This window comes from Chenopodium album, chromosome 12 (assembly GCF_948465745.1).
Source record: "Chenopodium album chromosome 12, dcCheAlbu1.1, whole genome shotgun sequence".
In the NCBI taxonomy this organism is placed as follows: domain Eukaryota; kingdom Viridiplantae; phylum Streptophyta; class Magnoliopsida; order Caryophyllales; family Amaranthaceae; genus Chenopodium; species Chenopodium album.
This window is the reverse complement of record NC_137845.1, coordinates 1,586,375-1,614,249: the sequence shown is the minus strand read 5'-3', so window position 1 is coordinate 1,614,249 and position 27,875 is coordinate 1,586,375. Positions and strand designations below refer to the sequence as shown.

At 34.7% G+C, this 27,875-nt stretch overlaps 6 protein-coding genes across 7 annotated transcripts; 1 reads left to right on the top strand and 5 right to left on the bottom strand.

Moving 5' to 3' along the window:
* The first annotated feature begins 85 nt into the window (after nucleotides 1-85).
* On the top strand, nucleotides 86-2,968 carry LOC145569979 (putative protein phosphatase 2C 26). The gene is made up of 11 exons (XM_081628954.1): nucleotides 86-343; nucleotides 761-812; nucleotides 964-1,043; nucleotides 1,156-1,237; nucleotides 1,464-1,534; nucleotides 1,625-1,704; nucleotides 1,975-2,072; nucleotides 2,210-2,333; nucleotides 2,431-2,513; nucleotides 2,609-2,657; nucleotides 2,751-2,968. Exons 1-11 carry the CDS (start codon nucleotides 192-194, stop codon nucleotides 2,837-2,839), a joined length of 960 nt encoding a protein of 319 aa, XP_081485080.1. The 5' UTR covers nucleotides 86-191; the 3' UTR covers nucleotides 2,840-2,968.
* On the bottom strand, nucleotides 2,956-5,135 carry LOC145569978 (UDP-glycosyltransferase 87A1-like). Its single transcript, XM_081628953.1, has 2 exons — nucleotides 4,399-5,135; nucleotides 2,956-4,089 (listed from the first exon to the last, which is right to left on the bottom strand). The coding sequence occupies exons 1-2, from the start codon at nucleotides 4,886-4,888 to the stop codon at nucleotides 3,206-3,208; spliced, it is 1,374 nt and encodes a 457-aa protein (XP_081485079.1). The 5' UTR covers nucleotides 4,889-5,135; the 3' UTR covers nucleotides 2,956-3,205.
* A 526-nt stretch (nucleotides 5,136-5,661) lies between these two features.
* Nucleotides 5,662-8,081, bottom strand: LOC145569980 (large ribosomal subunit protein uL13w-like). Its single transcript, XM_081628955.1, has 5 exons — nucleotides 7,963-8,081; nucleotides 7,592-7,859; nucleotides 6,858-6,974; nucleotides 6,662-6,749; nucleotides 5,662-6,016 (listed from the first exon to the last, which is right to left on the bottom strand). Exons 1-5 carry the CDS (start codon nucleotides 7,964-7,966, stop codon nucleotides 5,873-5,875), a joined length of 621 nt encoding a protein of 206 aa, XP_081485081.1. The 5' UTR covers nucleotides 7,967-8,081; the 3' UTR covers nucleotides 5,662-5,872.
* A 6,184-nt stretch (nucleotides 8,082-14,265) lies between these two features.
* Nucleotides 14,266-16,240, bottom strand: LOC145569977 (large ribosomal subunit protein uL13w-like). Its single transcript, XM_081628952.1, has 5 exons — nucleotides 16,122-16,240; nucleotides 15,751-16,018; nucleotides 15,135-15,251; nucleotides 14,938-15,025; nucleotides 14,266-14,536 (listed from the first exon to the last, which is right to left on the bottom strand). Exons 1-5 carry the CDS (start codon nucleotides 16,123-16,125, stop codon nucleotides 14,393-14,395), a joined length of 621 nt encoding a protein of 206 aa, XP_081485078.1. The 5' UTR covers nucleotides 16,126-16,240; the 3' UTR covers nucleotides 14,266-14,392.
* Nucleotides 16,241-17,911: 1,671 nt separating this feature from the next.
* On the bottom strand, nucleotides 17,912-19,562 carry LOC145571532 (uncharacterized). Of its 2 annotated transcripts, XM_081630567.1 has the most exons (3): nucleotides 19,015-19,562; nucleotides 18,501-18,650; nucleotides 17,912-18,370 (listed from the first exon to the last, which is right to left on the bottom strand). In XM_081630567.1, the coding sequence occupies exons 1-3, from the start codon at nucleotides 19,522-19,524 to the stop codon at nucleotides 18,326-18,328; spliced, it is 705 nt and encodes a 234-aa protein (XP_081486693.1). In that variant the 5' UTR covers nucleotides 19,525-19,562; the 3' UTR covers nucleotides 17,912-18,325. The 2 variants fall into 2 exon arrangements, 1 of the variants encoding a protein (XP_081486693.1); XR_014096590.1 differs by lacking the exon at nucleotides 17,912-18,370 and having other exon boundaries at nucleotides 18,434-18,932.
* A 5,872-nt stretch (nucleotides 19,563-25,434) lies between these two features.
* On the bottom strand, nucleotides 25,435-27,581 carry LOC145571530 (LOB domain-containing protein 12-like). The gene is made up of 2 exons (XM_081630565.1): nucleotides 25,955-27,581; nucleotides 25,435-25,789 (listed from the first exon to the last, which is right to left on the bottom strand). The coding sequence occupies exons 1-2, from the start codon at nucleotides 26,114-26,116 to the stop codon at nucleotides 25,436-25,438; spliced, it is 516 nt and encodes a 171-aa protein (XP_081486691.1). The 5' UTR covers nucleotides 26,117-27,581; the 3' UTR covers nucleotide 25,435.
* Nucleotides 27,582-27,875: the final 294 nt, after the last annotated feature.

The following is a 27,875-nucleotide window of genomic DNA, read 5'->3' as shown; positions in this document are numbered from 1 at the left end:
TACCGTGGCAGGGTACTATTCTATCAGTAGACCATTGGTGCTCATTGATCATAGATTACTTCTTTATATTCTTATTGATAGTAATTACAAAGTTATCTGATGCTGCAAATTGCGTATCCCCTAAAAGAAACGAGTCCACAAGATTGATAAGGTGAAGAGATTTACCGAAGAAAGGAAAAGGAGAAGAGAAAATGGTGATTAGCAGTAGCAGTGCATTCAGATCTTCAATGAGCTCATTTTTATTACCCGCGAAAGTGACGAAACTATCATTAGGCAGCAGAATTACCCTGCTTCCACTTTCTAATGTTGCTGCTGTTTCTTCTCATGTTACTTATCCTATCAAGTAATGTTCTTATTTATGCATTTTTAAAAATTTTAAACTTTCATTAATATATAGTATATGACTGATAGTTGATAACTAAGAAAAGATTATGATTGGATCCTACACAATTCATTCTATGAATTCTACAATTTGAACTTGCTAATTTATGAGATTGGATGCTGTTTAGTACTAAATTCATGATCTAACATGCGTGGGATGAATACTTCATTCTCGATTCTTTGAGTATTTTACAAAAGCCTTTCATTTGATTCTCTTCGATATAAGCTTGATATTTCAAGGTTGTTATGGGCTGTTAGTAGAACGATTAGTTCTAAATCATCAACAGTATTTAAGTTACTACCTGGTGTTTCAGTTGATCAAAGTGATGAATTACATACGGAGTAATAATTTATCTGATGATTGTGATTATATTCATAGGTCAGAGATGTCACTTTGTGTTGGAACACATCTTATAGCTCATCCAAACAAGGTATATGTTGTTTTCTTAAGACTGTTACTGCTTTTCATTTTTCCTGCGGCATTATTTTCTTTGTATTACATCCAAGTGTTGTATAGACTATGTAAGGGACTTGATAGTTCTGCTGATGATTAACTGTGTTCAATTATTTTTGCCTGTGTAGATCGAAAGGGGAGGAGAAGATGCTTTCTTCATAAGCAGCCACGGCGGTGGAGCTATAGCTGTTGCAGATGGAGTGTCTGGGTATGCAGTATGCAACTATGCATAACTCCTTACTCTTTATTAGTTGATACTGCCTGAATATTATATACTTTGTGTTGCGACTGCTGTCATTTAACTTAATTACCTGTGGCAGGTGGGCAGAACGAGATGTTGATCCTGCATTGTTTTCTAGGGAGCTGATGGCCCATGCATCATCAATGGTGGATGACACAGAGGTAGTCACGGTTTCTATAAAAAAAAAAAAGTTAGGCCTGTAGCATGTCAATTAATTAGACGGAGAAGAAAACACAAAGGGAAACACATAGTTCCGATTGAATAATTAGCTCAACCAATTCACATTATTCAATCCCCTGCTATGTATGCCATTTCTTCCTTAGTTTAAGCCTATCAAGGCATGTAGTATTGTCCAACTAACCAAGGTGTCTATTTGTATGCCAACAGGTGAATTATGATCCTCAGGTTTTGTTGAAAAAGGCGCATGCTGCTACCACTTCAATGGGTTCAGCAACAGTGTAGGTTAACTCTCTAGTGAATACACACACAATGCACAAAAAATACTACGTATTTCAATTTGATTGTCTGATCTGTCACTTAACATGCAGAATTGTTGCTATGATGGAAGAAAATGGGACTCTTAAGATTGCAAATGTTGGAGATTGTGGACTACGTGTTATTCGCAAAGGTGGTTACTGATACTAAAACTGCTAATCTGAACTGAATCTACATCTTCTGTCCACTTTCTATGTTCTGCATTTGTGTCAATCCTCCTTTTTGATTCATGATATAACGAAGGCTACACCCCTTAGAGTAAAAGTATATATTGAGAATCTGTCTTAGTGAATGACATACAAGTGGTACATAAGATGTGGGACAGAATTAAGATGAATTGGTTCTTCTGAAGTTCTGATTATGTTTTCGTGTTAACAAATACCGGGGGTTAGTGATTCTGCAGGACAAATAATGTTCTCAACGTGCACTCAAGAGCATTACTTTGATTGTCCTTATCAGTTGAGCTCAGAAACTTCAGGTCAAACATACCTAGATGCAATGGTAAGAAAATGTTAGGCCTGTTTTACTTTCCAAACATCTTTTACTCAAACTACTGTCAAACATTAATCCCTTTTTGTAATTTATATCTTTCACACTTAATTAATAGTTTTCATTCTTAATTGCTTAAATATAAACAGGTGAGCAGTGTAAAATTGGAGGAGGGAGACATTGTAGTAATGGGATCTGATGGGCTTTTCGACAATGTTTATGACAGAGAAATTGCATCAACTGTTGCAAGCAACAGCAACGTTGCAGAAGCCGGTACTTCCTCCTGCTATAAAATTTACTGTAAATATGATGTTTCTCAGAATTAATAATCTTGAACGAGTCCTAACTTAGTAAGATTTTTTTATGCTAGCCAAGGCATTAGCTAGGCTAGCTAGAGATCACTCAATGGACATCAGTTTCGACTCTCCTTATTCATCAGAAGCTCGAACCAAGGTAAAACCATCCTAGTAAGAATGTTGTTCGTTCCTCTTAAGTTGTTTATTACACCATACACTTGGTTAACTTATTCAATATAATCGGTGTTGTAGGGTATTGATGTGCCAGATTGGAAGAAGTTGCTAGGAATGAAGCTAACAGGCATTGATTACATATCTTTAGTCAAATCATCTCTTATTTATACTTTCTTGTGTGATGCTTATAGATTGACTGAAATTTGTGGTCATTAAGCAGGGGGGAAATTGGATGATATCACCGTCGTTGTTGGTGAAGTTGTAAAGCTCGCTGAAAGTTCCTCGGATATGGTTCAGACTTCAGATTAACAAGTAAATCAAAGCTTCCCTGTTCTTCAGGTTAAGTGGTTGAGCTGATAGCAGTGATGGATCCAGAAAATCTAAAATGGGAATGTACATTAAATATCAAGCTAGAAATTCCTCTGTTTTCAAAACTTATCTTTACCTTATTTGTATTATTTAGATAACTTTGAGAATGCAAAAGCAAATACAAAATCAATCAAAATGAAACAAATTGTTTTTGTCCAAACACTAAACAATTAAATACTTCCTTAAGTGTTTAGGTCGAAATATAAATACTTCCTTCTCCGTTTCTTTTTAGTTACAATATTTGCTACAAATTTTTAAACAAGCATAGGACAATACAATAACTTCCTCATATTTTCATTACTTTAGTTATGCATTACCAATTTTGTTGATGAAAGCCCCAAGGTCAGAAGCAGCTGAACCTCCGTCAACAATTGCCTTTCTAAAAGTGTCTCGTAACTCAGTTGCTCTTATAACCATCTCCTTTCGATCACCATTTTCCGGGTCCATAAATTTTCTAACAAGTCGTGCTATTTCCTGCCTTGAAACTAATTTTCCCGCGTCATTATTTATCATTCTCCATCCAATCTTCAAATCATTCACAATGAACTTGCTGTTGAGAGTTTGATCCCAAAATATAGGACAAGTGAGCATAGGAACACCAGCATATATACCTTCTGAAGTCGAATTCCACCCACAATGCGTCCAAAATCCTCCTGTAGAAGGATGACACAACACTCTTAATTGATCACACCAAGGTACTAAAATTCCGAGTTGATCACTAATGTCTCCATCTTTGAATCTTGAATTATCACCACGAGTTACCCACATGAATTTGACACGACTCTCCTTAATGCCCGCGACAATCTCTTGGATTTGGTCATTTGAGGCTGAAAGAAAGCTTCCTTGAGAAATGTACAACACTGAGCCTCTTGGTTGAGAATCCAACCACTTGAAGTAGTACTCCTCGTTTTTAGAATCTCCGACTAATTCACTACTAAGGTTGAAGTATGGTATCATTGGACCAATGTTATAAATTCGAATAGGAAATTTTGATTCAAGGCAATCTATCACTTGCTCTTCAAATTCATAGATAGATGTGGACAGAATATATTGTGCATTGCCCATAACAGCAACTGCTTCGAGTACACGGTGTAACGTCTTCCTGCCATCTCCATGGTAGAATGTTGGCAAATCCGCAATAGTTGTTGAAGGCAGGCCCGGAATATAGTCCACAATCTCATCTCCTCTTTCTAGTTTATACAAAATGTTCAAGTTAGGCCTCTAATGTTGAAAACTTGAAAGAACATTAGTATATATTTTGCTGTTAAGTTTGAGCTCCCAACTAATCCAAGTATTGAGAGAGTATTTTGGTGGCTTCAACTCATCTCATATTAATCTTGTCAAGTGAGGGTACTTACGGTATGCAATATTATTCTTAGAGCCGTTATAATAAACAAAACTTATAAGACACAAAACAATAACAGCAAAAGTTACTTCAATTTTAGACATACTTTATCTAACATAGACGATGTAAAAGAAAAAATTAGAACTAAAGTTACCTGATACATGAACGGGAAAATGACCATGTTGGATCAACAAGTCGAAGTGAGAAATAACAGATAAGAAGGAAGCCGAGAACGTAACAAGCTTTGCCACCGGAATATTCCTACGATTCCCAACACCGACAATCCAATACAACATCATGTCATAAACAATAGCTGTTGGTGGCGGTTCGAGTCGGTCTAGGAGGCGCTGGAAGGGGTCCTGAAGCTTGGTCAGTACAGCTTCTATGAACCCAGGAAAATCACCAGATCGGCCTATTTCAGAAGGTATGACTTGAGGAAGCGAAGCGAACCGGAAGTTAGCCGGTGGTTGTGGGAACTCAGAGCTGAGGAAGCCAAGCCATTCTTCAGTGACAACAAAAGTGATGAGGAAATCATTGGATTTTGTAAGGATAAGCTTACATAAGTTAAGCATGGGGTTTACGTGGCCTCTGCCGGGGTACGGCAACGCCACCATGTGGCGGATTTTGTTGGCGGAGTTGTTCATACTACGAATAATGAGAGGCTCTACCCAATTTGCGATGAATAAATAATGAGAGGCTCTAACCAACTTTCAAAGATGCATCTCATGCCTAAACTTGTGCAATTTATGAATCAATAACGCACATGTAAGGACCGGCTCACCCAGTACACTGATGGATAATATAATAGGCAAAATTGGTAGTGTAGTCCCACTTACTACGACCAGTCACTATGATTGAAGTTGAGAACAATAAGCCCATAATGGTAGTTAGTTGAGCTCGTTTGACAAAGAATTAAAGAACTTCACCCACCCTCTTTGCCCTCATAAGCATGTACGAGTAACCTGTTTCATCCACGGATCCACCCTCTTCGCCCTCCTCATAAGCATGTGCAAGTAACCTGCTTTCCTGGAAGGTAAGGAGAAGTGGTTGTAACCGTTGTATAGTAGTGGCTGGGGAGGGGGAAGGCTGTGGCAGTGCGTGAAGCTTACATAAGTTTGATTAGTCTAAAACCAGTTAGACAATTCTCTACAGCCTACAGTCTCTACCAGATCCATAGCAAAGGAAAGGAGTCCAACAAAATCAAAATCCAACATCCGTGTTAACTACACTTCTGCAGCCTGCTTGTCCTGTAAACTTGAGTTTTAGTCTAGGAGCACATATGTCAAACTGTAGTATGTTGCTTAAGGTGTAAATTGGAGCTTCACGAGCAAAAGCCAAGGTTTAAGTTTAGGTCTTGACAAACTCTGAGCCCAAGACAAGCTAGATTAAGATATACTCACGTAGAACAGAGTCTATATATGCTCAAAAAGGTTACGCACCACAACAAATGACCTACATTTATCATATTAGGTGCCCAACAAAATTCAAAATTAGTGCCATTCAAACGATAACAAAGATGATGGATGTATGACACAAATGATTTAAGAGGACTAAATGGCAGTACATAAAAGTATAAAACAACTCAATTTGTCTAGTTTAACAAAACTGGAAGAAATCAACTTCTATCCTCAATACTTGACAGGGGTAAGAATTTCTAGTTGGGAACCAAGCTTCTCCTCAGTTGCCTTCTCAGCCTTCACCCTCAATTTATTGAGCTGCTTCTTCCTTTCGTAAACAACCTTGGACCTCTCCTTTCTCTTCTCCTCAAGCTCCTGCAAGTAAAAACAATGGTCAGCCGAAAAATACCAACACAGCAAGTTAAGACATATTGAGTTCATAGTTCCAGACTTCAAGAACAGATGAGATCAAATATCACAGCCAGGTTTCCATCATAGCAAAAAGTCATGCTTGCATAAAATTTTCAACTTCAAGCAGACAAGTTCCTAAATTAGAGAATGCGTAAATTGAAACAATGCCCCATTAGTAGCATCAGCAGATTGAACAGGCGCAAATAATCAATTCAAATACATACTTCATCTGATGAAAACATATTACTTGAGACCATATGCTTGAGCAAATGCAAAGAGTTGCAGAAAATAGAATTTTAAGCATCAGCTAAATTATTATAATTATAATGAAAAATGGTCAAACAACAATGAAAAGACCAATGGATTTAAACCAGAACATACACATGCTGAGAAAACTAGAATTTTCAGAGCATAATAGGACTATTAAAAAATAATGAATGTAGTCCACAATAGAAACTAATAAAAGTCTCCGTATCAACCAAGTATAATGAAGCACCATAATTATACCATGATAAATATCAAAGCATAAGTTAAAACAATTTAAATGAGGTTCAACAGGTAAATAAGTAAAGATAAACAACTACAAGCTAATAGAAAGGATAATCGTACCCTGATGGTGTCGTAGTGGTTCCAGCCGACTTCCTTTGATAGACGGCCAAGCAAGCAGTATTTGTGACCCTTTTGAAGCCTCAAAACCCTGAATTATCCAACAAGTGATACAGTCAATATTTAGGGAACCCAAAATCGACACAGCAAAATCAGATTAAGAACTGTAATCAACAATATCAAGAATAATCCAACTCACTTAAGAGCATCAGGAACAACCACCCTCTTGATTTTGTCATAAGGTGGGGGAACTCCCTCATACACCTTCAACCTTGCCAATGCAGCAGCTCCCCTCTTTGTCTTGTGAGGAATCATACTACACAAGCAAATTCACAATAAATACTATTTGCCACAACGATGATCACTAAACACAATATCAAACTCTAATCACAGCACACCAAAATTCAAAGCCATTCTCCATAACAAAAGCTAAACAAACAAAAAAAATTGAAAGCAACTAACCTTAGAACCATACGAGTGTATTAATCTCCAAGAAAATCCAAACATATTTCATCTCACAATTTAATCTTTTTCTTCTATTTTTCAAGTAATAAAAGCTTTTTGATAAGGTGGCAAGAAAACAAATTTATCAATTTGGGAGAATAACCTGGGCAAGCTTTAAATCTACAACAAACAAAATAATAGCCGTATTAAATTCATTCAACAAAATTCCCCATCTTTCACTCAAAAGGAACATTAGGATATAGTCGCTTCATCAAAAACAGGCAGAATTAAGTACTACATCTACAAAATCAAATCACAATCCAATTTTCAAGCATAAATTAAGTTAAAAATCTCAAAATTTTCATTAACATACTACATTTCTCAAACATAGAAGCTTTCCTATATTATCATGTATCAATCAATACCAAATAAAATAGATCGAAAAACAGAAAATCCAGAATCCAAAATAAAGAGAAAAGAAAAAAATACCCTCGAACAGTACGCCAGAAAATCTTAGAAGGAGCACGGAAATGAATAGGACCATGAGAAGGTTTAGTGTTCATCCTCTTACGAAGAAAACGAAGATACTTCATCTTCTGCCTAACAAGACCACCAGAAAGTGCGATCTCTTCGCAACGAACCACAACAACGCGTTGCCCAGTAAGAAGCTCCTTTGCAACAATGGAGGCTAGACGCCCCAACATGTGGTGTCTGGCATCGACAACCACTCTCTTCGCCATTACTCCTGAACCTGATACTGCAATCAAAATTCACGGTTATCATATCGAACAAGATCAAAGATCATCAAATTATCATCAAATTTACAGAAATTCGAACAAGATGGAGAGAGAGTGTGTTACCCATGGCTGCTGCAGCAGAGAAATGGGGAAATTAGGGTTTTCGTTTTCGACTAAAATTGAAATAGGGGTTTTATTTTTGATCGGAGGGTTAGGGTTTGTTGTTATACTTTGGGTTTTATCAAAATGGCCTTCTGTTTGGTATAGTGGGCCGCTATTTGGGCTTTTGTATTGGAAAAATACAATTTTATACCTACACCCCACGACAGGTAACACTGCCTGCAACCCCATCTTTTCACGTGTCTTACCCGCGCACCCTTTTTATTTATGAATTTGATGTAAATTTTTATAACATGCTCATTTCTGAATTGGTAAATATTCATTTATGTATCATTAGATGTTCATTTTATAACAAGGAGTCTTTTTGTTCAAATTATTATATTTTTAGAATTAAATATTAAGAATTTTCTATAAATATAAATAAAAATGAAGCAAATCTATAAATATTACTTAAGTAACAATCGCTGACATCATTACTTTTTTCAAATTGTACACATGTCAGCTTCTCATTCATTTATTTCCCGCCTAAACTTTTTTTTCGTTTTAGGTTTTTTTAAAAAAAATAAAAACTAACTATTGATTGCAAAGTAGTTTAATACAGTACATTAAACTTTTTAGTTTTCAATGCTTTTTCTTTTAAAAAATCTTAAGGAAAACAAATATTAACCTTTTATATATGTGATTACTCCATCTAATTACAAACTTTGCAAAATTTTATTGCAGACATGAATTTTCTTTTGTTTATATTATTTTTATTTTTATAGTTTGGTTTATGTTAATAATATCGTATGTAATACAAAGATTTTACGTATTTTGACTGATATGTATTTAAAGTTTACACAATTATAAATTCTTTTATTATATCCGTGTATCGCATGGGAGTTAATCTAGTTATTTTATAAAGTTTACACGTTCAAATAATTTTTATTATAAGAATAATTGCATCATCCAATGTTCATTTTTGTTTATTCGTGTTTCAACGGATGTTCATTTTAGTAATATCAAATGTTAATTTTAAGAGGTATGTGTAAGTTTCATAGTAGTAAGATGTTTGCAAATATATACGTCTTAGAATATTATTTATTTAAATAAAACGCTATTAAAGAATAATTTTCAACATAAAATTAATTTAATTTAATTACAATAATATTGTTACATGTAATTGTTTCATAAACATGAAAGTGAACAAAATGTACATATGTGTCTTGTTAGATGAACATTTTTTGTTACATTTGGTAATATATATATATATATATATATATATATATATATATATATATATATATATATATATATATATATATATATATATATATATATATATATATATATCGCCTTCAACTTAATAAAAGATTGATCAAGTTTTCAAAAAATATTATATGTGGATGAAATACCATAATATTATACAATATTTTAAAATAGAATCAACAAAGGTCTATGATGAATGAACATTAACATTATGTGATTTATTTTTGAACATTTTTTAACATGTAATGAACATACATTAAAATATATGTGAATATACATATATCTAAATGAACATCTATGTATCAAATTCGAAAAAACATATATCAATATTAGAGTTAAAATGTATGTAGTATAATATTATAATATTTAAATGACGCTCATGAGCATATATTAATTTAATATAAAGTTCACATGTATTATTATAGTCTATATGGATATGTTCGGTATGAGAATGAACATGTGCGTATTTAAATTCAAATGAACATTAGTTTAAATACTAGTAAACATTCATTATTATGTGAATGATCATAACCAAAACCAGGGTAATCCTCTCTCAAGACGGAACCCTATAGTATATCTAAGGAAAGAATGTAAATGATCAAATACTAATACCATAATGAACATCTATCAAAATGAAAATGAACATTTACCGAAAAGTCATTTTCAATATAAGCTAATTTAAATCTCTGTAATTCTACGAAAATTCAACTAATTCAGAAAATTAGCATACTTTACACTCAATTTTCAATGGAAAACAATTTCATAATTCCTTATGATTTTTACATATGTAACAAAAAATTTGTAAATTCCTTGATAAAATTAACTAAAAATTGAAACAATGCATAAAATATAGTAGATTTTAATCATTTTAGCATATATATAAGTGTAATCATAGCAGATTATGTTTCAGAACATATAATCACAAATTAATATTGTTAATCTTTTTCACTAAAACAACTTTGCAAGCAATATCTAGAGTTTAAGTAGTGAGAAAACTTACATTACTTCAGAATTTTTCTCTGGAGTACTCTTCTTCGAAATATGGACTGTGACAAAGACACGAAACTAGGCGGGAAAAATCTTAAAGTAGTAGGGCACGTGTCCAACATCAAGGGTGGGCTGTTGAAAAGTTGCTTGTTCTTGGCCGTTGGATAACATGCAACTAATGTCACATCAACTGTCACTGTTCACTTGGGTATAAATTCACAAAGATGAACAAATCCGCTCATTTAATTCTCAAAATATTTTGAAATAATTCCCAAGCTGTTATTTCGATTGAGTGACCCAGAATTTCGCATTGAAGGATCAGATTTTCACAAAAATTAAATACACAAGGAGTAATAATTATCAGTCATAACTGTTGCTAGCTATTCCATCTATTTTTTTTTTTTTTTAATTTGCATCAGTTTGACTGGCACATTTACCGAGATGCAACTTTAACCATTAATATCTTTAATTGTGTTAGTAAAAATTATAACTAAATTATATTATGAAACTAGACATTATGACTAATTTAATGATATATTATATATATAACATTTATTTATTTTATAGAGGTGAAAAAATTAAGTCAACCATGATATGTGAATAGTGCAAAAATTAAAATGATGCAATTAAAAAATAAACGGAGGGAGTATTTCGTTACGTGTTTTGACGAGGAATTGGAACCTAAAGAGGTAAAACAACCCTTACTACTTTCGTATCGTTTTTGTTGGTATGTGCCATTTATAGTAAATTTAGCAATATTTTTGCCTTAAATTTCATTATTCCTAGATCTAGAAAACACTCAGATGTGGATAAAGCCGATGAAGCTGACCCATTTACACCCTTATCCTCAGCGCAAGAACAGGAAGCTTACTACCGGCATAAATTTCTTGCCAAGTTTGAGAAGGCCTTACGTCCTAATAATCCTGATATTTTAGAAGACGTTGAAATTGTCGAAGTAAAGCCTATAAAAGTTTGTTACCATTTACATAGTGTTTCAGAATTTTTAGATCAGTACGGTACTAATCTCGGCAAAATAGGTGTTAAGAGTACAAGAATGCCGAGAACGAAGCGCGCTAGTTACCCACCACAAGAGGTTGAAAGTGTTGAACGGCGTCCTGGTAAAGAACCAGTGACGCAACCAGAGTCGATCGCCAGCTTCAAATGTTAGAGAAGAGGATATCTTATCTTTCGAGAGGATTGTTGAGGGTTCAAAAGAAGATGAGGAACAGAGTGTAGATAATGATTAAGAGGGTGACGAGAAAAGTGAGGAAGAAGAAGAAGAAGAAGAAGAAGAAGAAGAGGAAGAGGAAGAGGAAAAGGAAGAAGAAGAAGAAGAAGAAGAAGAAGAAGAAGAAGAAGAAGAAGAAGAAGAAGAAGGTGAAGGTGGTGAGGAAATGGACGATGACGATGAAAAGACTGAAAATGATAACAGAGAGAATGCTACCACTGCCAGCAGTGTAATTGAAGAAGAGAAATTGGATGAAGGGTATGACTCGGAGAGCCCCTTCGTTTGCCACAGGTTTACAAACTTGTGAACATTGTAGTTGACCCTCTATGGCTCAAGGTTGCTACTGAGAAGGAATATTGTCGGCTTGCACAACATTTTTTCAATCTTCCTGGCGGCTATGAATTTATATTGCCTAAGGAAGGGCAAACAGCTTTGGACTTCCTTGACGATCATATCGTAGTGTATGCAAAGCAATTTGAATTCGGTCAGTGGTTTCCGTTACATCATTTTGTTGAAAAGATATTTAGGGCTTGGAATGTATGTGTTGCACAACTGACGTCTCCCACGATTTGAAACGTCATGTCTCTTGTTTGAGTTATGATTTTTATGGACTTTCCTCTTACATTGAATTTGTTTCGGAGGCTACACTGGATAAAAAAAGATAGTCAATCGCCGCTGTTCCGGGTGTAGCTTCTGAGCCTAGCTGGGTGTCTGGCCTGGACGTTGGTCGGGATTCACCTACACAGTAACGATGGTTATGCCCTCGAGGGTGGATTCGAGGAACCCCCCTCTGATGGTTAAGTCAGTATGGTATTTTGTGGATAGTAATAAGTGGTGAAATGTATGTGTCCAACCTCTTTTTCGTTGTCTTTGAGTTTCTATTTATAATTGTTCTATTCTTGATGTTGCGGGCTGAAGCCTAATGAGGCCAGCCCTGGTGTTGAGCCCTTGGGAGATTGTCCCTAACTCTGAGATGGAGCCCTTTGGAGTCGGCCATGAAGCTGAGCCCCTATGAGATTTTGCCTGGCCTTGGACCAGACTAGCATGAATTCACTCCTCCCTAGTGGTGTTGGGAGCATGGAGCAACTCAACGGGGGCTACTCTGTACAACTAGCTCCTCAACAGGTGGTCTGAGGCACTTAGGCCAGGTCTTGCAGTTTGGAGACGTTCTTTTGCCCAAAGGTTAGGAGCATGGGAAGAGCTCTGCCGAAGCTATCCCATACAGCCGGGATTTTGGTCGTTATGTACGGCTCCTGACAAATATACAGTATGGCCAAAATTGACAAGTTGTAAGAAATGGATGAATCAGTTTTAATTTTTGAGTGTTCCTTATGATTATAAAGTTCGCAGAACTTTCTATCCCCCTCACAACATGTTTGATATGATTAAAGGTAGAAAGTTAGGTAAACTAGAAGAATATGCATTTAAGTTCTTTGACTGTGCATTAGTAAATGTCGGTAAGAAAAATAAAGTTGTTCTGGAGGTGTGGCTGTCCAATTGTTATTATATTATGAGCAACACCCCTTTTTCACATGTCGCTATCTGCAGAACTGACGAATTTGATATGGACTTTTCGTACACTAAAACTTTGTAAATTTTTCATAGCTCGTTATTGTGTTATTGTCCATTTCATTTTGTATAATGTATGATTAAAAATGTGTGTGACATTATTTGCTTTGCTCATATGTTGTCCTTTATGGCGTTCTAATAAGATCATTTGCCTGCAGGGATCAACAAGTAAGATTTTGTTCGACTGGGGTTACATCCTGACGGTTGAGTGAAGCACCAGTGTTCGCCAAACCCCAAGGAGTCCTTCGATACTTTACCGGTTTTTGCTTCCAGAACGTCGAAAGGGAAAAAGAAAACCAAACGCGACATGCCTTCCGGTGATCAGAGAAGCACGCATCCCAAGTAGAGATGTTAGTGGGGGCGGGTCAAGTAGGAGACCCGCCCTCATCCCTGCCCCAGTAGGGCTGGAATGGTTCTTGGTTTGGCGGGTGATGGGGAGAGGATAGGGATAAAAATCATACCCGCCATGGGTGATGGAGCGAGGGTGTATTTTACGTTGTACCCGCCCCATCCCCGCCTCGATCCACCCGCCCCACTTCGTACCTACCTCATCCCCACCTCACACCCACATCTATATATTTTTAAAAATAAAATTATATACTTTTATACTATTTTATTAAAAAAAAAATATTTTTTAAAAAATAGTAGATATAATAATTTGTAATACACTAATATTATAACTATAAAAGTGTGTAATATTAACAATAATTTTTATCAAAGTTATGCAGACCAAGCTGAGACGAAAGTGAAGAAAGCCGACAAGGACCGTAAGGCTACTGCTCTCGAGCTCAAGCAAAGCCAGGTCCAAATGAAACTTTTAGAGAAGCAGGTTGCTGACAACTCACAGCTGAAGAAGCTTCTAGACTAGAACAAGCTAACAACCAAAATTGCCAATCTAGAGAAGAGCTTTTTGAGCTTGAAAGCTGAGAAAGCAAAAAAGGGAAAAAATACGGAGGCCCATCGTCAAAAGCCCGATATCAAACACCAAGCCGTCAACCGCTTCTTGAGATAAATCTGTCACAAGGGTGCTAAATTTTATACCAATTTATCACATGTGTTAATTTTTATACCAATCTGTAATAAGGGTGTTAATTTTTATACCAATTTGGTCAATTGACCAGTTTAAGTTTAGGTCTTAACAAACTCTGAGCCCAAGACAAGCTAGATTAAGATTTACTCACGTAGAACAGAGTCTATATATGCTTAAAAAGGTACGCACCACAACAAATGAACTACATTCATCATATTAGGTGCCCAACAAAATTCAAAATTAGTGCCAAAGCAAACGATAACTAAGATGATGGATGTATGACACAAATGATTTAAGAGGACTGAATGGCAATACATAAAACAACTCAATTTGTCTAGTTTAACAAAATCGGAAGCAACCAACTTCTATCCTCAATACTTGACTGGGGCAAGAATTTCTAGTTGGGAACCAAGCTTCTCCTCAGTTGCCTTCTCGGCCTTCACCCTCAATTTGTTGAGCTGCTTCTTCCTTTCGTAAACAACCTTGGACCTCTCCTTTCTCTTCTCCTCAAGCTCCTGCAAGTCAAAACAATGGTAAGCAGAAAATTACCAACACAGCAAGTTAAGACAGATTTAGTTCATAGTTCCAGACCTCAAGAACAGATGAGATCAAATATCACAGCCAGGTTTCCATCATAGCAAAAAGTCATGCTTGCATAAAATTTTCAGATCATAATAGGACTATTATGAACTAATGAATGTAGTCCACAATAGAAACTAATTAAAGTCAATGTATCAACCAAGTATAATGAAGCAGCACCAAAATTATAACATGATAGATATCAAAGCATAAGATAAAACAATTTAAATGAGGTTCAACAAGTAAATAAGTAAATATAAAACAATTTCAACGAGGTTCAACAAGTAAATAAGTAAAGATAAACAACGACAAAAGCTAATAAAAAGGATAAGCGTACCCTGATGGTGTCGTAGTGGTTCCAGCCGACTTCCTTTGATAGACGGCCAAGCAAGCAGTATTTGTGACCCTTTTGAAGCCTCAACACCCTGAATTACCCCAACAAATGATACGGTCAATACTTACAGAACCCAAAATTGACACAGCAAAATCAAATTAAGAACTGCAATCAACAATATCAAGAATAATCCAACTCACTTAAGAGCATCAGGAACAACCACCCTCTTGATTTTGTCATAAGGTGGGGGAACTCCTTCATACACTTTCAACCTTGCCAATGCAGCGGCTCCTCTCTTTGTCTTGTGAGGAATCATACTACACAAGCAAATTCACAATAAATACGTTTATCACAACAATGATCACTACACAATATGAAACTCTAATCACGGCACACCAAATTCAAAACTAATTTCTATAACAACAGCTAAACAAAAAAAAAAAAAAAATCAAAAGCAACTAAAAAGCCAAAACATAAAAACCCCTAGAACCATAAGAGTGTACGGAGTATTAATCTAGAAGAAAATCCAAACACATTTCATCTCACAATATAATCTTTTTCTTCTAATTTTCAAGTAATTAGAGCTTTTCGATAAGGTGGCAAGAAAACAAATATATCACACTAAGCAAAAAAGATCAAATCACAATCCAATTTTCAAGCATAAATTAAGTTAAAAATCTCAAAATTTTCATTAACATACGACATTTCTCAAACATAGAAGCTATCCTATATTATCATGTATCAATCAATACCAAATAAAATAGATCGAAAAACAGAAAATCCAGAATCCAAAATAAAGAGAAAAGAAAAAAATACCCTCGAACAGTACGCCAGAAAATCTTAGAAGGAGCACGGAAATGAATAGGACCATGAGAAGGTTTAGTGTTCATCCTCTTACGAAGAAAACGAAGATACTTCATCTTCTGCCTAACAAGACCACCAGAAAGTGCGATCTCTTCGCAACGAACCACAACAACGCGTTGCCCAGTAAGAAGCTCCTTTGCAACAATGGAGGCTAGACGCCCCAACATGTGGTGTCTGGCATCGACAACCACTCTCTTCGCCATTACTCCTGAACCTGATACTGCAATCAAAATTCACGGTTATCATATCGAACAAGATCAAAGATCATCAAATTATCATCAAATTTACAGAAATTCGAACAAGATGGAGAGAGAGTGTGTTACCCATGGCTGCTGCAGCAGAGAAATGGGGAAATTAGGGTTTTCGTTTTCGACTAAAATTGAAATAGGGGTTTTATTTTTGATCGGAGGGTTAGGGTTTGTTGTTATACTTTGGGTTTTATCAAAATGGCCTTCTGTTTGGTATAGTGGGCCGCTATTTGGGCTTTTGTATTGGGAAAATGCAGTTTGGATATCACTATTATAATTACTGGCCCGACCCGTGAAATTGACCGATACCGATATGATTTAGCGGAATTTTGACCCATTAAAAAACTTAGCCGACCCGATTAGATTGACTCCATAAGTCCATATAAGAAGTGTACCCAATATCAAACCAATCCAAAAATTAGAGGTGATCAATGGGTGGGCCGGGCTGGGTTTGGGCCAGAACAAAATCCAAAATAAGTCCATTCCTCGGGCTGGGTTGGGTCGGGCTAAGCTTTGGGCCAGAATATATGTACCCAAACCCACTTAAACTACCGGGACAATGCGGGCTTTTCGGGCGGGGCCAAAAAAATGAACTAAAAATGCATAGAATTGACTTTCCAAACCCGCCCAAATTATTTAATTAATGGGGCCGGGTCGGGTCGGACCAGTGGGTCGGGCTCGACTGAATCAGGTCTATTAAAATGACTTGACTCGAAATTGAAACAATCCGAATAAGCCTCTAACACATTAGTCATTATTTATTTGACTCCTTTACACCCTGCGAAGTATTTTATTTTATCAACTACAAAAGTATGTGTTTAAGGTATTAAGCTATTTAATCCTGGTTCAATTATTAAACCCATGAGGCCATGACTTGTTTTATTTGAGTTGTTTCTTTATTAGTGACCATTTAATCCAACTCGTTAACAAATTCGTGACTTGGAAAATATATGTTAGCTATAATGGAAAAAATATTTTAGATGATATAATATTGTTGAGAAGATTTGAAAACAAATCAAATCAAAAAGAAAAAGATAGAGGGAAATTTTTTGACCATGTCATTTCCTGATCTCTCCTATAGTATATATCTATTGGGTAATTATTGATGATTATGTCCTTTATTTGTTATTAATTTATGTTATCAAATATTGAAAGAATATTTTTTGAATAAAAAAGGTGGAGTGGATGTGAGTCATGTGAGCCATTGTTGTCAAAAATATTTGGAATGTTATTTCTCTCTTTCCTTCATATGAGTACTTTTCCACCTATTACATGTGCATTTATTTATTTCATTAAGTGGACCTTAACAATTAAGTTTAAATCTAACAAGACCTAAAACTATAAAATTCAATAGATTAATAACCGGCTAATCATTGCAAAAATTTTACACTACAAATTAAAATGCAAAAGGTGACAATAAACCAATATAATGTATAATATTAAGGATATGTTCTATTCACCTTATTTTCTTTTATTTCGGGTCTAATAAGTTCAGTTAAGTTCAGATAAGTTTAGTACAGGAAAAATAAGTTTTAATAAAGATTGTCCAAGTTTGAGTTACAACTAAAATAAGTTTTAATATGGCCTAACAAGTTCAAATAAGATCAGATAAGCCTAATAGAGTACTCTTCTTTCTTTTACCATCATTCTAGCATTGTTATCAACTCACTTTTAAAAAATGATTTTGAAAGCCAATGAATTTTTCAACATAAAAATGCATTTGATTGGTACAAATATTATTATGAATAACAATACCGACCCTTAAACCCTTTAGTATTGTAATGTGCATTGATCAACATCTACAATATATCATAGCTTTTGGAAGCTTAAACAATGATATAACTCAAGTATAAGACACTTACAAATTGTACTTCATACTTACCAAAATCCTAATCTTATAGCATAATATAGACCAAATTTGATTTGTAACTTATCACATGGTAGACATACATGGTAAGTTTTTTGACCATGATGATTGATGAGGACATTCATTTTTGCGAACATTAAAAAGGTTTGTAAAAGCAAAATTCCCCAATAAGGTCGGAAAATGCCATATGCAATAGGATAATGGAGGTCAAAAAGGTATGATTGAGGCAGGACGTCTGGTCCACCGTCCACAAATCATAGTAATAAAAATCTATTGGAGATTATGCCCAAAAAGTGCTGATTTTTCCATAAAGTAAGAATTGTACAAATATAAATTACACATCAGCAGAAAAAAGTTTATTAATAATGCTAAAATATCTTTTTCTGATGAAGATATTTCAATTTCTTGTAGACTATAATTTTATACTTTTATCAGATACCCTCTTCACAAAACGACCCTGCAAGACCAAAAAAAAAAACACCAACCAATATTAATTGTAACAAATATACTAAGATTGTATGTGAAATGAAGTGAAGATTTCATGAAAAATGTTCAAAATTATATGATGAGGAACATTAATAATGTACCTTAAGTCGAGGTCTTTTGTCTGCATTGAGTTTGCGGACTTCATATCTTATTTTCTTAGAGAATAGTCTATTTTGACGTTTTTCTTTGTATCGAAGCACACTTGTTTCTCTTCTTGATTTTTCATCTTCTAAATTTGGCACCTCTCCCATCTATATTATGTGAAATGGTTAGTATAAAGTATCGTTAATGTGTCTAATAGTGTTAAGTCATCAATGAACATCTTTCTGGTTTTCATGTGTGTGTTCAATACAACAAAAAGGAAGATAAATTAAGCAAATACTTATGGGATAAAGTATTTCCATAACAAATGAAACTTAACTAACATGCACGGCGTACTTGATTATAACTAGCTAGCAAGTATGATGATGCTAGCTAAGTTATTGTTTTTCCACAATTGATCATGGCGTCTTTACGATATTTTCATTCCATTTCTAAATATAAAACAACACGAAACATGAGAATATTTCATATATACTTGCATTAAAAATCGCATAAAAGATAAGAAATACTAACATAATAATCTTTCGAGACAAATAAAGTAGGATGATGATGAGCTTGAAGAGAACCACGATTGGACCAAGCTTCAAGTACTTCTTCATAATTCAAGTTGAGATTCAAACTTGGTTTTTTATCCTCCATTACATTTTCATCCCAAAATCCATAAACACTCCCACAATCTTCAACATTCACATGACTGCTAAAACCTTCGCTTTTCACATGACTATTAACATCATCATTAACACTACTAATACTATAATTATTAAAGCTCTCATTTTTAATCTCTTGATCATTTGGGAGCAATAATTCCTCACTTTCCCAACTAGAACTCAAAAAATCCCACGCAAAATAATCATGTTCCTCATAATTATTCACCACAATTTGATCTTCTTCTTGTTCTTCAATTTTTGCTTCAATATTATTGATCCCCAAAAACCCTTTAATTTCTTCTAAACTCCCATAATTTTCAGGTGCTAATTGTTGCTCTTCTTTTTTGGGATTCTTTAGAAAAGAACTCAACCTCATTTCTCTACTTCTCTTCGTTTTTGAAGGAAAATGTCCTCAAAAATGGGAGTGATATAGTATAAGTATAAAAATATCTTGAAGAAAGTCAATTAAAGTTGGATGGTTACGTGGCAGCTTATCTTCTATTGATTGGCTAATAGATGGGCATACTGTTAAAGTTGGATGGTTACGTGGCAGCTTATCTTCTATTGATTGGCTAATAGATGGGCATACTGTGTAGTGATTGGTTGAGATATGACAGCATGGAGGAGCTGTCAGTGGGCCCACAAAAAAGACTCTTAGTGGGCCTCCATTTAAGTGTTGGCCCTTTTTGCAATAAAAGTGATGGTAAAAATAATAATGTACAAAATTACTAAAAACTTAAACGTGAGTAAATTGAAGCCCAAGCCCATCAGACGACACGAGTCACTAAGTCAGTGTTAACTCAGTTGTCATGTTGTCCTTGGAAACAAGACCCAAATGTACCATTTTTTTTTAATGAGGATTGTCCCTTTTTTTTATGCTAAAAGATTAGACGCCCAATCAACGGAGTTGTAAGAAGTTTTACCTTAAAAAAGATTTTTTATTTTTTCTAAAAAAAGTACAAAGATAAATTTGTGGGCTGTAATAATCTTATGTCTGTAAGTTTGTTCAATTTCCCTTTAATTTATTTATATTATTCATAAAGAGCAATAGTGCAAATAATTAGTGACTAATTTATCCCAATACATAATCAACCATCCATATATGATATATTGATATATCTATTTGAGCTTACCTTCGATTCAATTAGCATGAAAATATAAACTTATAAACATCTATACCATTTTTCTCCTTATCTTTAATGTGGGATTGTGGGACAACTTATGTGGGTTCTATGTGTTTTTATTTTTATGCTTTGGCTAGCAATGTCTTTATGGATTTTAAACACTACTCACCCATGAAAATTGTTCAAGAATAAGGTTTAGATATTATAGCCTCTCACCTAACTAGCGGACTCAAATACCATGTTAAATTCATTAAGTATCAAGTAATGGTCCAAATCTCACATTCATTAGTGATTTTTTTTTTTATTTTTTTTTATTTTTAATTTTTTATTTAGAGAGCCACGAGGGTGAGTGATGAGAATCAATCACAGGATCTCCTGAAATCGAGAGGGAAGCTATAACCAGTTGAACCATTAATAAGTCTCATAGCCATCAGTGATAAATTAGCTTTAGACAACTTTACAGGTACGAAAGAGGTTTCAGTCAAAAACCAATTAATGAAAGAAATAAGTATTAAGTTTATAAATTGGTCTATTAGCTCTCTATTTTGATGTAGGTAATGTGTTCTTCACAAAATAGTGAAAACTAAGGGCTTGTTCTCTTCAATTTAATTTCAGTTCAGTTCAATTTCTAATTTCTTCTCTCATAAACAATTCATTTCAGCTCAGTTCAATTCAGTTCATTTTAGTAAATCAGAACATGCTCTAAAAGGGGGATAAATAGGTAAGCTATTTGTGTTATCTAATACGAAGTACAAGTAATACTTCTAGAGTGTCCTTGCTAGATTAAGGTGTTAGTAGAATTTTAACAATAAACTGTGATGAAATTTTACTATAAATATTGGAAGTTTGCTCTGTGATGCTTTGTCTTTTATATTGCCTACACTCTATTTTGATCACCTTTAGTGTATGTAATAAAGCAAAATCATAGCCACGTGCGATCTTGTTGAATGCATCTCAACAAAATTTCAAATTGAAAAATTCTTACCCTTTAAAATTATAGATATTAATAAATGATTTAAATACCATGATTTAAATTATTGATATTAATAAATGATTTTAATCTATACTTTATATATTAAAAAGCGTTCCTAAAACAGAATATGTTCCACGTGTCACCTCACTTTCACATGTATTAGGTTTGTATCTAAAAAATGCTTATAACAAGAATTGAACTCAAGACCAACAAGTTTTAAGTTAAGAGTCTTACCATCTTAGCCAATTATTAATTGTATTTTTTTATCCAACAAAATTATAGTTAACTTAGATAAGTTAATTTGTGTCTTATTATACTATTTGTTTCCATTATGTAATGATTGAGTTCGACAGCTAAAAAATATTTATAGCAAAACTTAAACTCAAAACCAACAAGTCTTACTACTAAACAGTTGAATTTGATTAGCAAATTAATCAAGTACAAACTAGCAACCCGGGACATCGCCTGTACCACACACTAGTTATAGATATTAAAAAATGCTAACCCTAGAAATACCTTAACTTAGATAACTAGGAATTAGGAAACAATATAAAAGATAACTACCAAATACTCCACAAAATATATCCTCAAAATGTATTATTGATTCATTGCAATTTTGCAATGCATCTATTTCTAAGAAAAGGAAGTACATAAAATTAATACCGTTCCTACCACCCATTATGCAAAACAAGTTGCTATGATGTAATTCTTTTAGAGATTGGGCCATTGGAGACTTTTTGGTTGAGATGCTTTTTCAAATATTTTAATAATTTCATATTCAAGTTTGATTCTGTTCAACTAAAGTGACGAGATAGTTATTATTTTATTTTATCAGGTTTCATATAAATTCAATCCGTCAAATTTTAAATTTTTTTGATGTTATAAAACTACGCACTAAGATAAATGACACGAATCTAATAACAACATGATTATGTTGTTTATTATTGCGAAGTTTTAATCATTCTTTTTTTTTTTTTTTTTTTTTTAACACTACTGGTATGACCATATGGCCACTATATTACTCCGTATGAGATAGAGGCAGTAACTATAATTTTCAAAAGAACTTGATATTATTGAATATTGATTCATTACAACCTCTTGATATTAACAACTTGATGCAGAGTCAAATTTTTGCATCGCGATGAGGGAAGCCATACATCTTCACACGGAGCAAATTTAATTTAAAATCATTATATTGGGTTATTTTCAAACTTTAGTCGACTTATTCTCATAATCTTAACCCAAAAATCTTCTAATTAGCTAAGGTCAAAAACTCTTTTATGCGTAACATGAGTTTTCACGTGACAAAGACTTGAAATATAAAAGACTCGTACCTACAGTATTACAAGAAATTGATCCAATAATTGAGGTAGATTATGACCTAAAATGTTCAATTTATGTATTAATGCCGACTTATTAGAAATTGAAAAAAGTATAATTATATGTGACAATTTCAGATTGCTTGTTCACTTTACATAATATCTTGATAGTAAAACTATAGTACTCTATAGTAAACTAGTAATGTACAATAAGAGGTAAGTGTGTAACATGACACTCCGTAACATATAACTCCACATACTCAAGAATAATAGTAATATAATTTGGATTACATCTAGAACTGTCAAAAGCTGATCCAACCTGAAATACCGACCCTAACCCGACCTATTAACCGACCCGTCTGAATCCGAAAAAAATGGTGACCCGAACCCGACCTGAAACCAACCCTAAACCCGAGTATTTGATACCCGAACCCGAACATTAACCGACCTAAAGACGACCCGACCCGAATGTAACCCGTAAATTATTGACCTGAACCGAACCCGACCTGAACCGAAATTGACCCAAACCTGTTTTACCCCGTCAAAACCCGAATTCAACCCAACCTGTTCCTAACCCGACCTGAATTCAACCTGACCTGTTCCTAACCCGACCTGAATTCAACCCGACCTGTTCCTAACCCGACCTGAATTCAACCCGACCTGTTCCTAACCCGACCCGAATTTAACCCGACCTGCTACAAACCCGACTCGAATTTCAACCCGACCTATTACAAACCTGACCCGAATCAACCCGACTTGTTATTGACCCGACCCAAATTCAACCCGACTTGTTATTGAATCAATATGTATAGGTCGTTATCTCTTGTTGGTATTGGAACGGAAATTGAATCCTAAATCTATTCCTTCAATATTTCACTTTGAATTTTAAGAGGTTAGTTTCACAAAATGTTTTTAGGGACGAATTTCAGGGACGAAACATGTTTTCCGCAAATTATTGACTTGAATCGAACCCGAGAATGACCCGACTTGGAAATGACCCGACTTGATTATAACCCGCAAATTATTGACTTGAACCGAACCCGACTTGAACCCGAGAATGACCCAACCTGATTATAACTCGTAAATAATTAACTTGAATCGAACCCGAGAACGACCCTAACTTGTTTAAACCCGTAAAGACCCGAATTAAACCTGACATATTTTTCACCTGACCCGAATGTAACCCGACCTTTTACTAACCCGACCCAAACCCGATAAGATGTATGACCCAACCCGAACCCGACCCACATATGTTATGATATTAACCCGTATTGACCCAACCCGACCCGACCCACACTAACTCGGCTTAAACCCGACCCGTTTACTCAAATTGACAGCTCTAATTACATCATAATCTTCAAGACATATACTTATTACTTAATCAAGTACTGATTTTATAATTTAATACTTGTATGAGTGAATGTCAACATCATGTAAATGTACATACACTTGGCCATTAGATACAAAAATTTCATTGCATGTCTCCATCTCTCGTAAAATTTGTTATATACACCCGGGTGTATCGTACACCCAACTAACCTAAGGTTAAAATGAGAATAAATACTCATAGGTGTACGTTACACCCAGGTGTATATAACAACCTCTTATGAACTTCGTTTTATTAATTGTCCTTAGTTCTGCTAGTGTATTTTTTTTTTTTTTTTAATAATGGCTGGACTGATGTGACCTTATGATACACACGGTCTCCTTTAGTCCTTTTGCTTTTAAGCTGATTATATGCAACCCGGCTTGATTACGCCGGGTTTGGACCATTAGCTTTTGGCCCAATTTTGATATTCACTTTTAGTCTTACAAAAGCCCATTAACTGGTTTTGGATTCACGACCTTTTTGTCTCGAAACAGGGCCCAACCCGATGACAAAGCTGACAAATTAACCCTGTATCACTTGATCTTGTTGTATTGCAGCATTCCCAGTCTATAATTTACTTATTCTACGAAGTATAATAACATACAAGTATTAAAAGTGTTCCTACAAGATTGAATGATGTGCCACGTGATAACTTTTGTTTATACACATATTAAAGTTTAGTACGTATAAGGTTTGAGCTCACGACCAGTAATAAGTAATTTATTAGTCTTACCATTGATATTGTAAATGTAATTTGCTGATTTGAAAGTGTGAAAATTCTTTTATTTAGGAGGAAAAGTACAAGCTATTTAATTCTTTGACCATTGACTATTCCAAGCTGATCTTGGCCCGAGCCTTGACCTGTACTGAACTCGTAACTTGGATGAATTGATTAGGTCCGGCTATTCCGGCTCGGCGGCCAGCTCTAGTAAATTGGTAAAGGAGAGCATGTGAACTTAACACGTACAGAAACAGCCGGCTTAGCCATGAGCTTCACTTAAATTTTTAAACAGTGGAGATGGAGAATTTGATGACTCATTGACTCTTACTAATTCTACATTACATGGAAAATTCCTATAAAACCCATGTTACTCTACAATCAGTCCACATGCAATTGCTTAATATTGACTCTTATAATAAATCATACATTCATATGTTCTAACTTGTACACTTTCCCTTTCAAACCAACTGCAACGCCTGCAACTTTTTTATAATTACAAATTTGCATTGTTATCTTAACACTATTTTAATTGATTCTATTAAATATTAATCCTTTGATTATACGTTGTATGCACGTTTGCCTGCCTTTAGGAAGATGTAAAGGCATGAGAAAAAGTCAAGGATCGCCCTACTTCACACAACAACAAAAAATTAAAAAATTAAAAAAAAAAAAGATTTGGGGAAAAGATAAAAGAAATAGCTAAACTTTTAACAAGTACTTCTAATGCACTTAATTTTTTGATTGCAAGAAAATTGGGGGGGGGGGGGGGGGGGGGGGGAATTTATGTCCATAGGGACTTTCTTTTCAGAGGGTCCTGAATTACATTGCCAGTAGAAGCAGCAAAATCATTAAGGTACTGCTGGAGATTACTGAAGTTGTTACTAGTTGCTAATAGAAGCGATTTATTGTCTGGAAATTCTATCTGATTTTGAAGTAATGTTGTCGTCGGGTCTTGATGCATTTGGATGCTTAATATTTCTGCTTGAGCCATTGCTAGTTGCATTTGTAGCTGTGAAACTTGGTTTTGTAGGAATGAAATTGCACCTACACACCCGTAAACCGGGTCCCTAACCCTTGCATTTGCTTCGTATACCAAACTGCTCACTGTATCTGCTCTCTGCTGAACTGGAAGTTCCTGAATTTTTCAAAGAAAATAACAAATGCTTAGGATAAAAGATAACATAAACAAGAATCATTTTAATTGGTGCGACAATAATCTTCCAAAAAAATATGTTTCTTGAGCCTTTTGTACTAGTATTGTTCTTTTTTAATTAGCGCAGAAAGGGAGGGGGTGTCAAACCTGCAACATTTTGCTGACATTGCTTGCGCCGAAGACCTTATGGACGAGCGCAAACCTTTGAGGATCATCAGGAGGGAAGTAAGGAGCAAAGATGCAATCTTTTGCGCAACGGCGTCTCAACAACTTGCATGACGCACAAGGTGAACTTCCAGTTCCACCCATGCTTATAGGAGCTTAACCTTTGATAAAGAAATTAAAAATAGAAGTCTAAAGCAGGACAGATGATGAGGTTTGATGGAAAAAAAATAAGACAGGGATATGATATAGAAGCAAAATGAGCCTGGGTAACATATATTTATAGTACTTAATTAAAGAGGAGACTGTATTATAGTCCAAGAGTTGAATGGATCCCACTTAATTATATTAAAATAAAGTTCAAACTAAGAAACAGAGTTTATTAAAGACAAATTAGAAATTTAGAATATCAAGGAAAATGTATACAGAAAGGAGAGCTTGATTAAACGTACAACAACCCTCAATGGAAGGATACTGCTGAGGTTGAGGCAGTCAGGCAGGAATCCTTATGTAAACATTTAAGACCAATTTTATCGATACAACGGTTGCACCACATATTAGAACAATTCTCTTACGTAGTATAAAATTATAAGGGGGACATAAATCAGATTATTTCATTGATTAAGGAGGGTTTGATAGTACTGCATAGGATTAATAAACTGTATTTCTCCATACATTACATGCAAGATTAGCAAGGGTAAAAAGGTCAATTAGCATATATAATAGAAGCCCACCGCCTAGGCGCGTGATAGGTTGGCATCCATGCAATTGTTTCAATTTCACGTTCCCATTTGACTAGTTTTATTCTTCCTTCCTTAACTACTCTCATACACGTGAAAAAATGGAATAAAAAGTACAGCTTAAAAACACAGTAAGAGGTGTAATTAATGAAACAGAGCAACTGGGTCTTAACAAATTTAAAACACATAATTAACTAATAATTAAGCAGGTAGCTAGCTTAGTCACAATTAAGAGTGAAAGATGGGATCGACGTGAATGTTTGTTGGCAGACATTCACATCTTCACGTCAAACACAATCACGTATCACAATGTTATTTATGCTCTCTATCAAAGATCTTTGCCATCAGACCAACATTATAGAAGCTAACACATTGTCAAAAATTGTGGGTATTTGGGTCCTTCGGGATAAGATTCTATAGTTTATTTCATTATTCAAAACGAGGTAGTCATTGTTTTATAAGCAACTACAAAATAAATCGAAGAATATCTAGAATTTATGTGTCAATATAGAAGTGTCACTATTTGGATTCATCACAACTAACAAAAGCTTTTTATAATTATTGTCCACTACTTAATTTTGTAATTGAATAAACAAATAAATAAACAAGGAGGTATAGTAAAATAAACTTAAAGACTCTAATAAAGAAAACAACTTACATGTTCGTAATTGAATTTATCATCATTTAATTTAAATCCCAACTTACTCCGTACAACAACATATTGGTGATATTTTATGTACTAGTATAAATTTTTTCTAAGGTGCAAGTGTACCAAATTTGTTCTGCTAGAGACATGGTTGTGTTATCGCTTCATACACACCCCTCTTCTCCCCTAACTTGGTACAGAAAGGTCAGAAACAATTGTGTAATCACTTCATACATACCCACCTTCACCCCCCCCCCCCCCCAACTTACCCTTGAAAATTACATCATATTAGTCATAAAATTTTTCTAGGATGCAAGCGTACCAAGCTTGTGCATGTCGAAGACAGTTGTGTTATCGCTTCCTACATACCCCTCTTCTCCCCTACCTTGGTACGGAACAGGTCATGGGCTCATGGCAGTATACCATATCAATTCACAAGTGTGTTTTTTTGCTGGCATTTGTATATTTTTTCCTTCTGGGAAGATACAAAACAATTCCCAATTTCATGAACTACTTTCAA

Coding starts and splice junctions, on each gene's coding strand:
- LOC145571530 (XM_081630565.1), bottom strand. CDS start 26,116: ATGGGTGGAACTGGAAGTTCACCTTGTGCGTCATGCAAGTTGTTGAGA. Junction 25,790..25,954: donor ATGTCAGCAAAATGTTGCAG/GTTTGACACCCC, acceptor TGAAAAATTCAG/GAACTTCCAGTTCAGCAGAG.
- LOC145569980 (XM_081628955.1), bottom strand. Junction 6,975..7,591: donor TTCTGGCGTACTGTTCGAGG/GTATTTTTTTCT, acceptor TTGCTTGTGTAG/TATGATTCCTCACAAGACAA. Junction 6,017..6,661: donor ACCACTACGACACCATCAGG/GTACGATTATCC, acceptor TTTTACTTGCAG/GAGCTTGAGGAGAAGAGAAA.
- LOC145569979 (XM_081628954.1), top strand. CDS start 192: ATGGTGATTAGCAGTAGCAGTGCATTCAGATCTTCAATGAGCTCATTT. Junction 2,073..2,209: donor AAACATACCTAGATGCAATG/GTAAGAAAATGT, acceptor AAATATAAACAG/GTGAGCAGTGTAAAATTGGA. Junction 2,514..2,608: donor CATCAGAAGCTCGAACCAAG/GTAAAACCATCC, acceptor TCGGTGTTGTAG/GGTATTGATGTGCCAGATTG.
- LOC145569978 (XM_081628953.1), bottom strand. CDS start 4,888: ATGAACAACTCCGCCAACAAAATCCGCCACATGGTGGCGTTGCCGTAC. Junction 4,090..4,398: donor TTTTCCCGTTCATGTATCAG/GTAACTTTAGTT, acceptor TGTATAAACTAG/AAAGAGGAGATGAGATTGTG.
- LOC145571532 (XM_081630567.1), bottom strand. CDS start 19,524: ATGAGGTTGAGTTCTTTTCTAAAGAATCCCAAAAAAGAAGAGCAACAA. Junction 18,651..19,014: donor TTGTCTCGAAAGATTATTAT/GTTAGTATTTCT, acceptor CACATAATATAG/ATGGGAGAGGTGCCAAATTT. Junction 18,371..18,500: donor ACAAAAGACCTCGACTTAAG/GTACATTATTAA, acceptor TTGGTCTTGCAG/GGTCGTTTTGTGAAGAGGGT.
- LOC145569977 (XM_081628952.1), bottom strand. Junction 15,026..15,134: donor GTTGTTCCTGATGCTCTTAA/GTGAGTTGGATT, acceptor GGGGTAATTCAG/GGTGTTGAGGCTTCAAAAGG. Junction 14,537..14,937: donor ACCACTACGACACCATCAGG/GTACGCTTATCC, acceptor TTTGACTTGCAG/GAGCTTGAGGAGAAGAGAAA.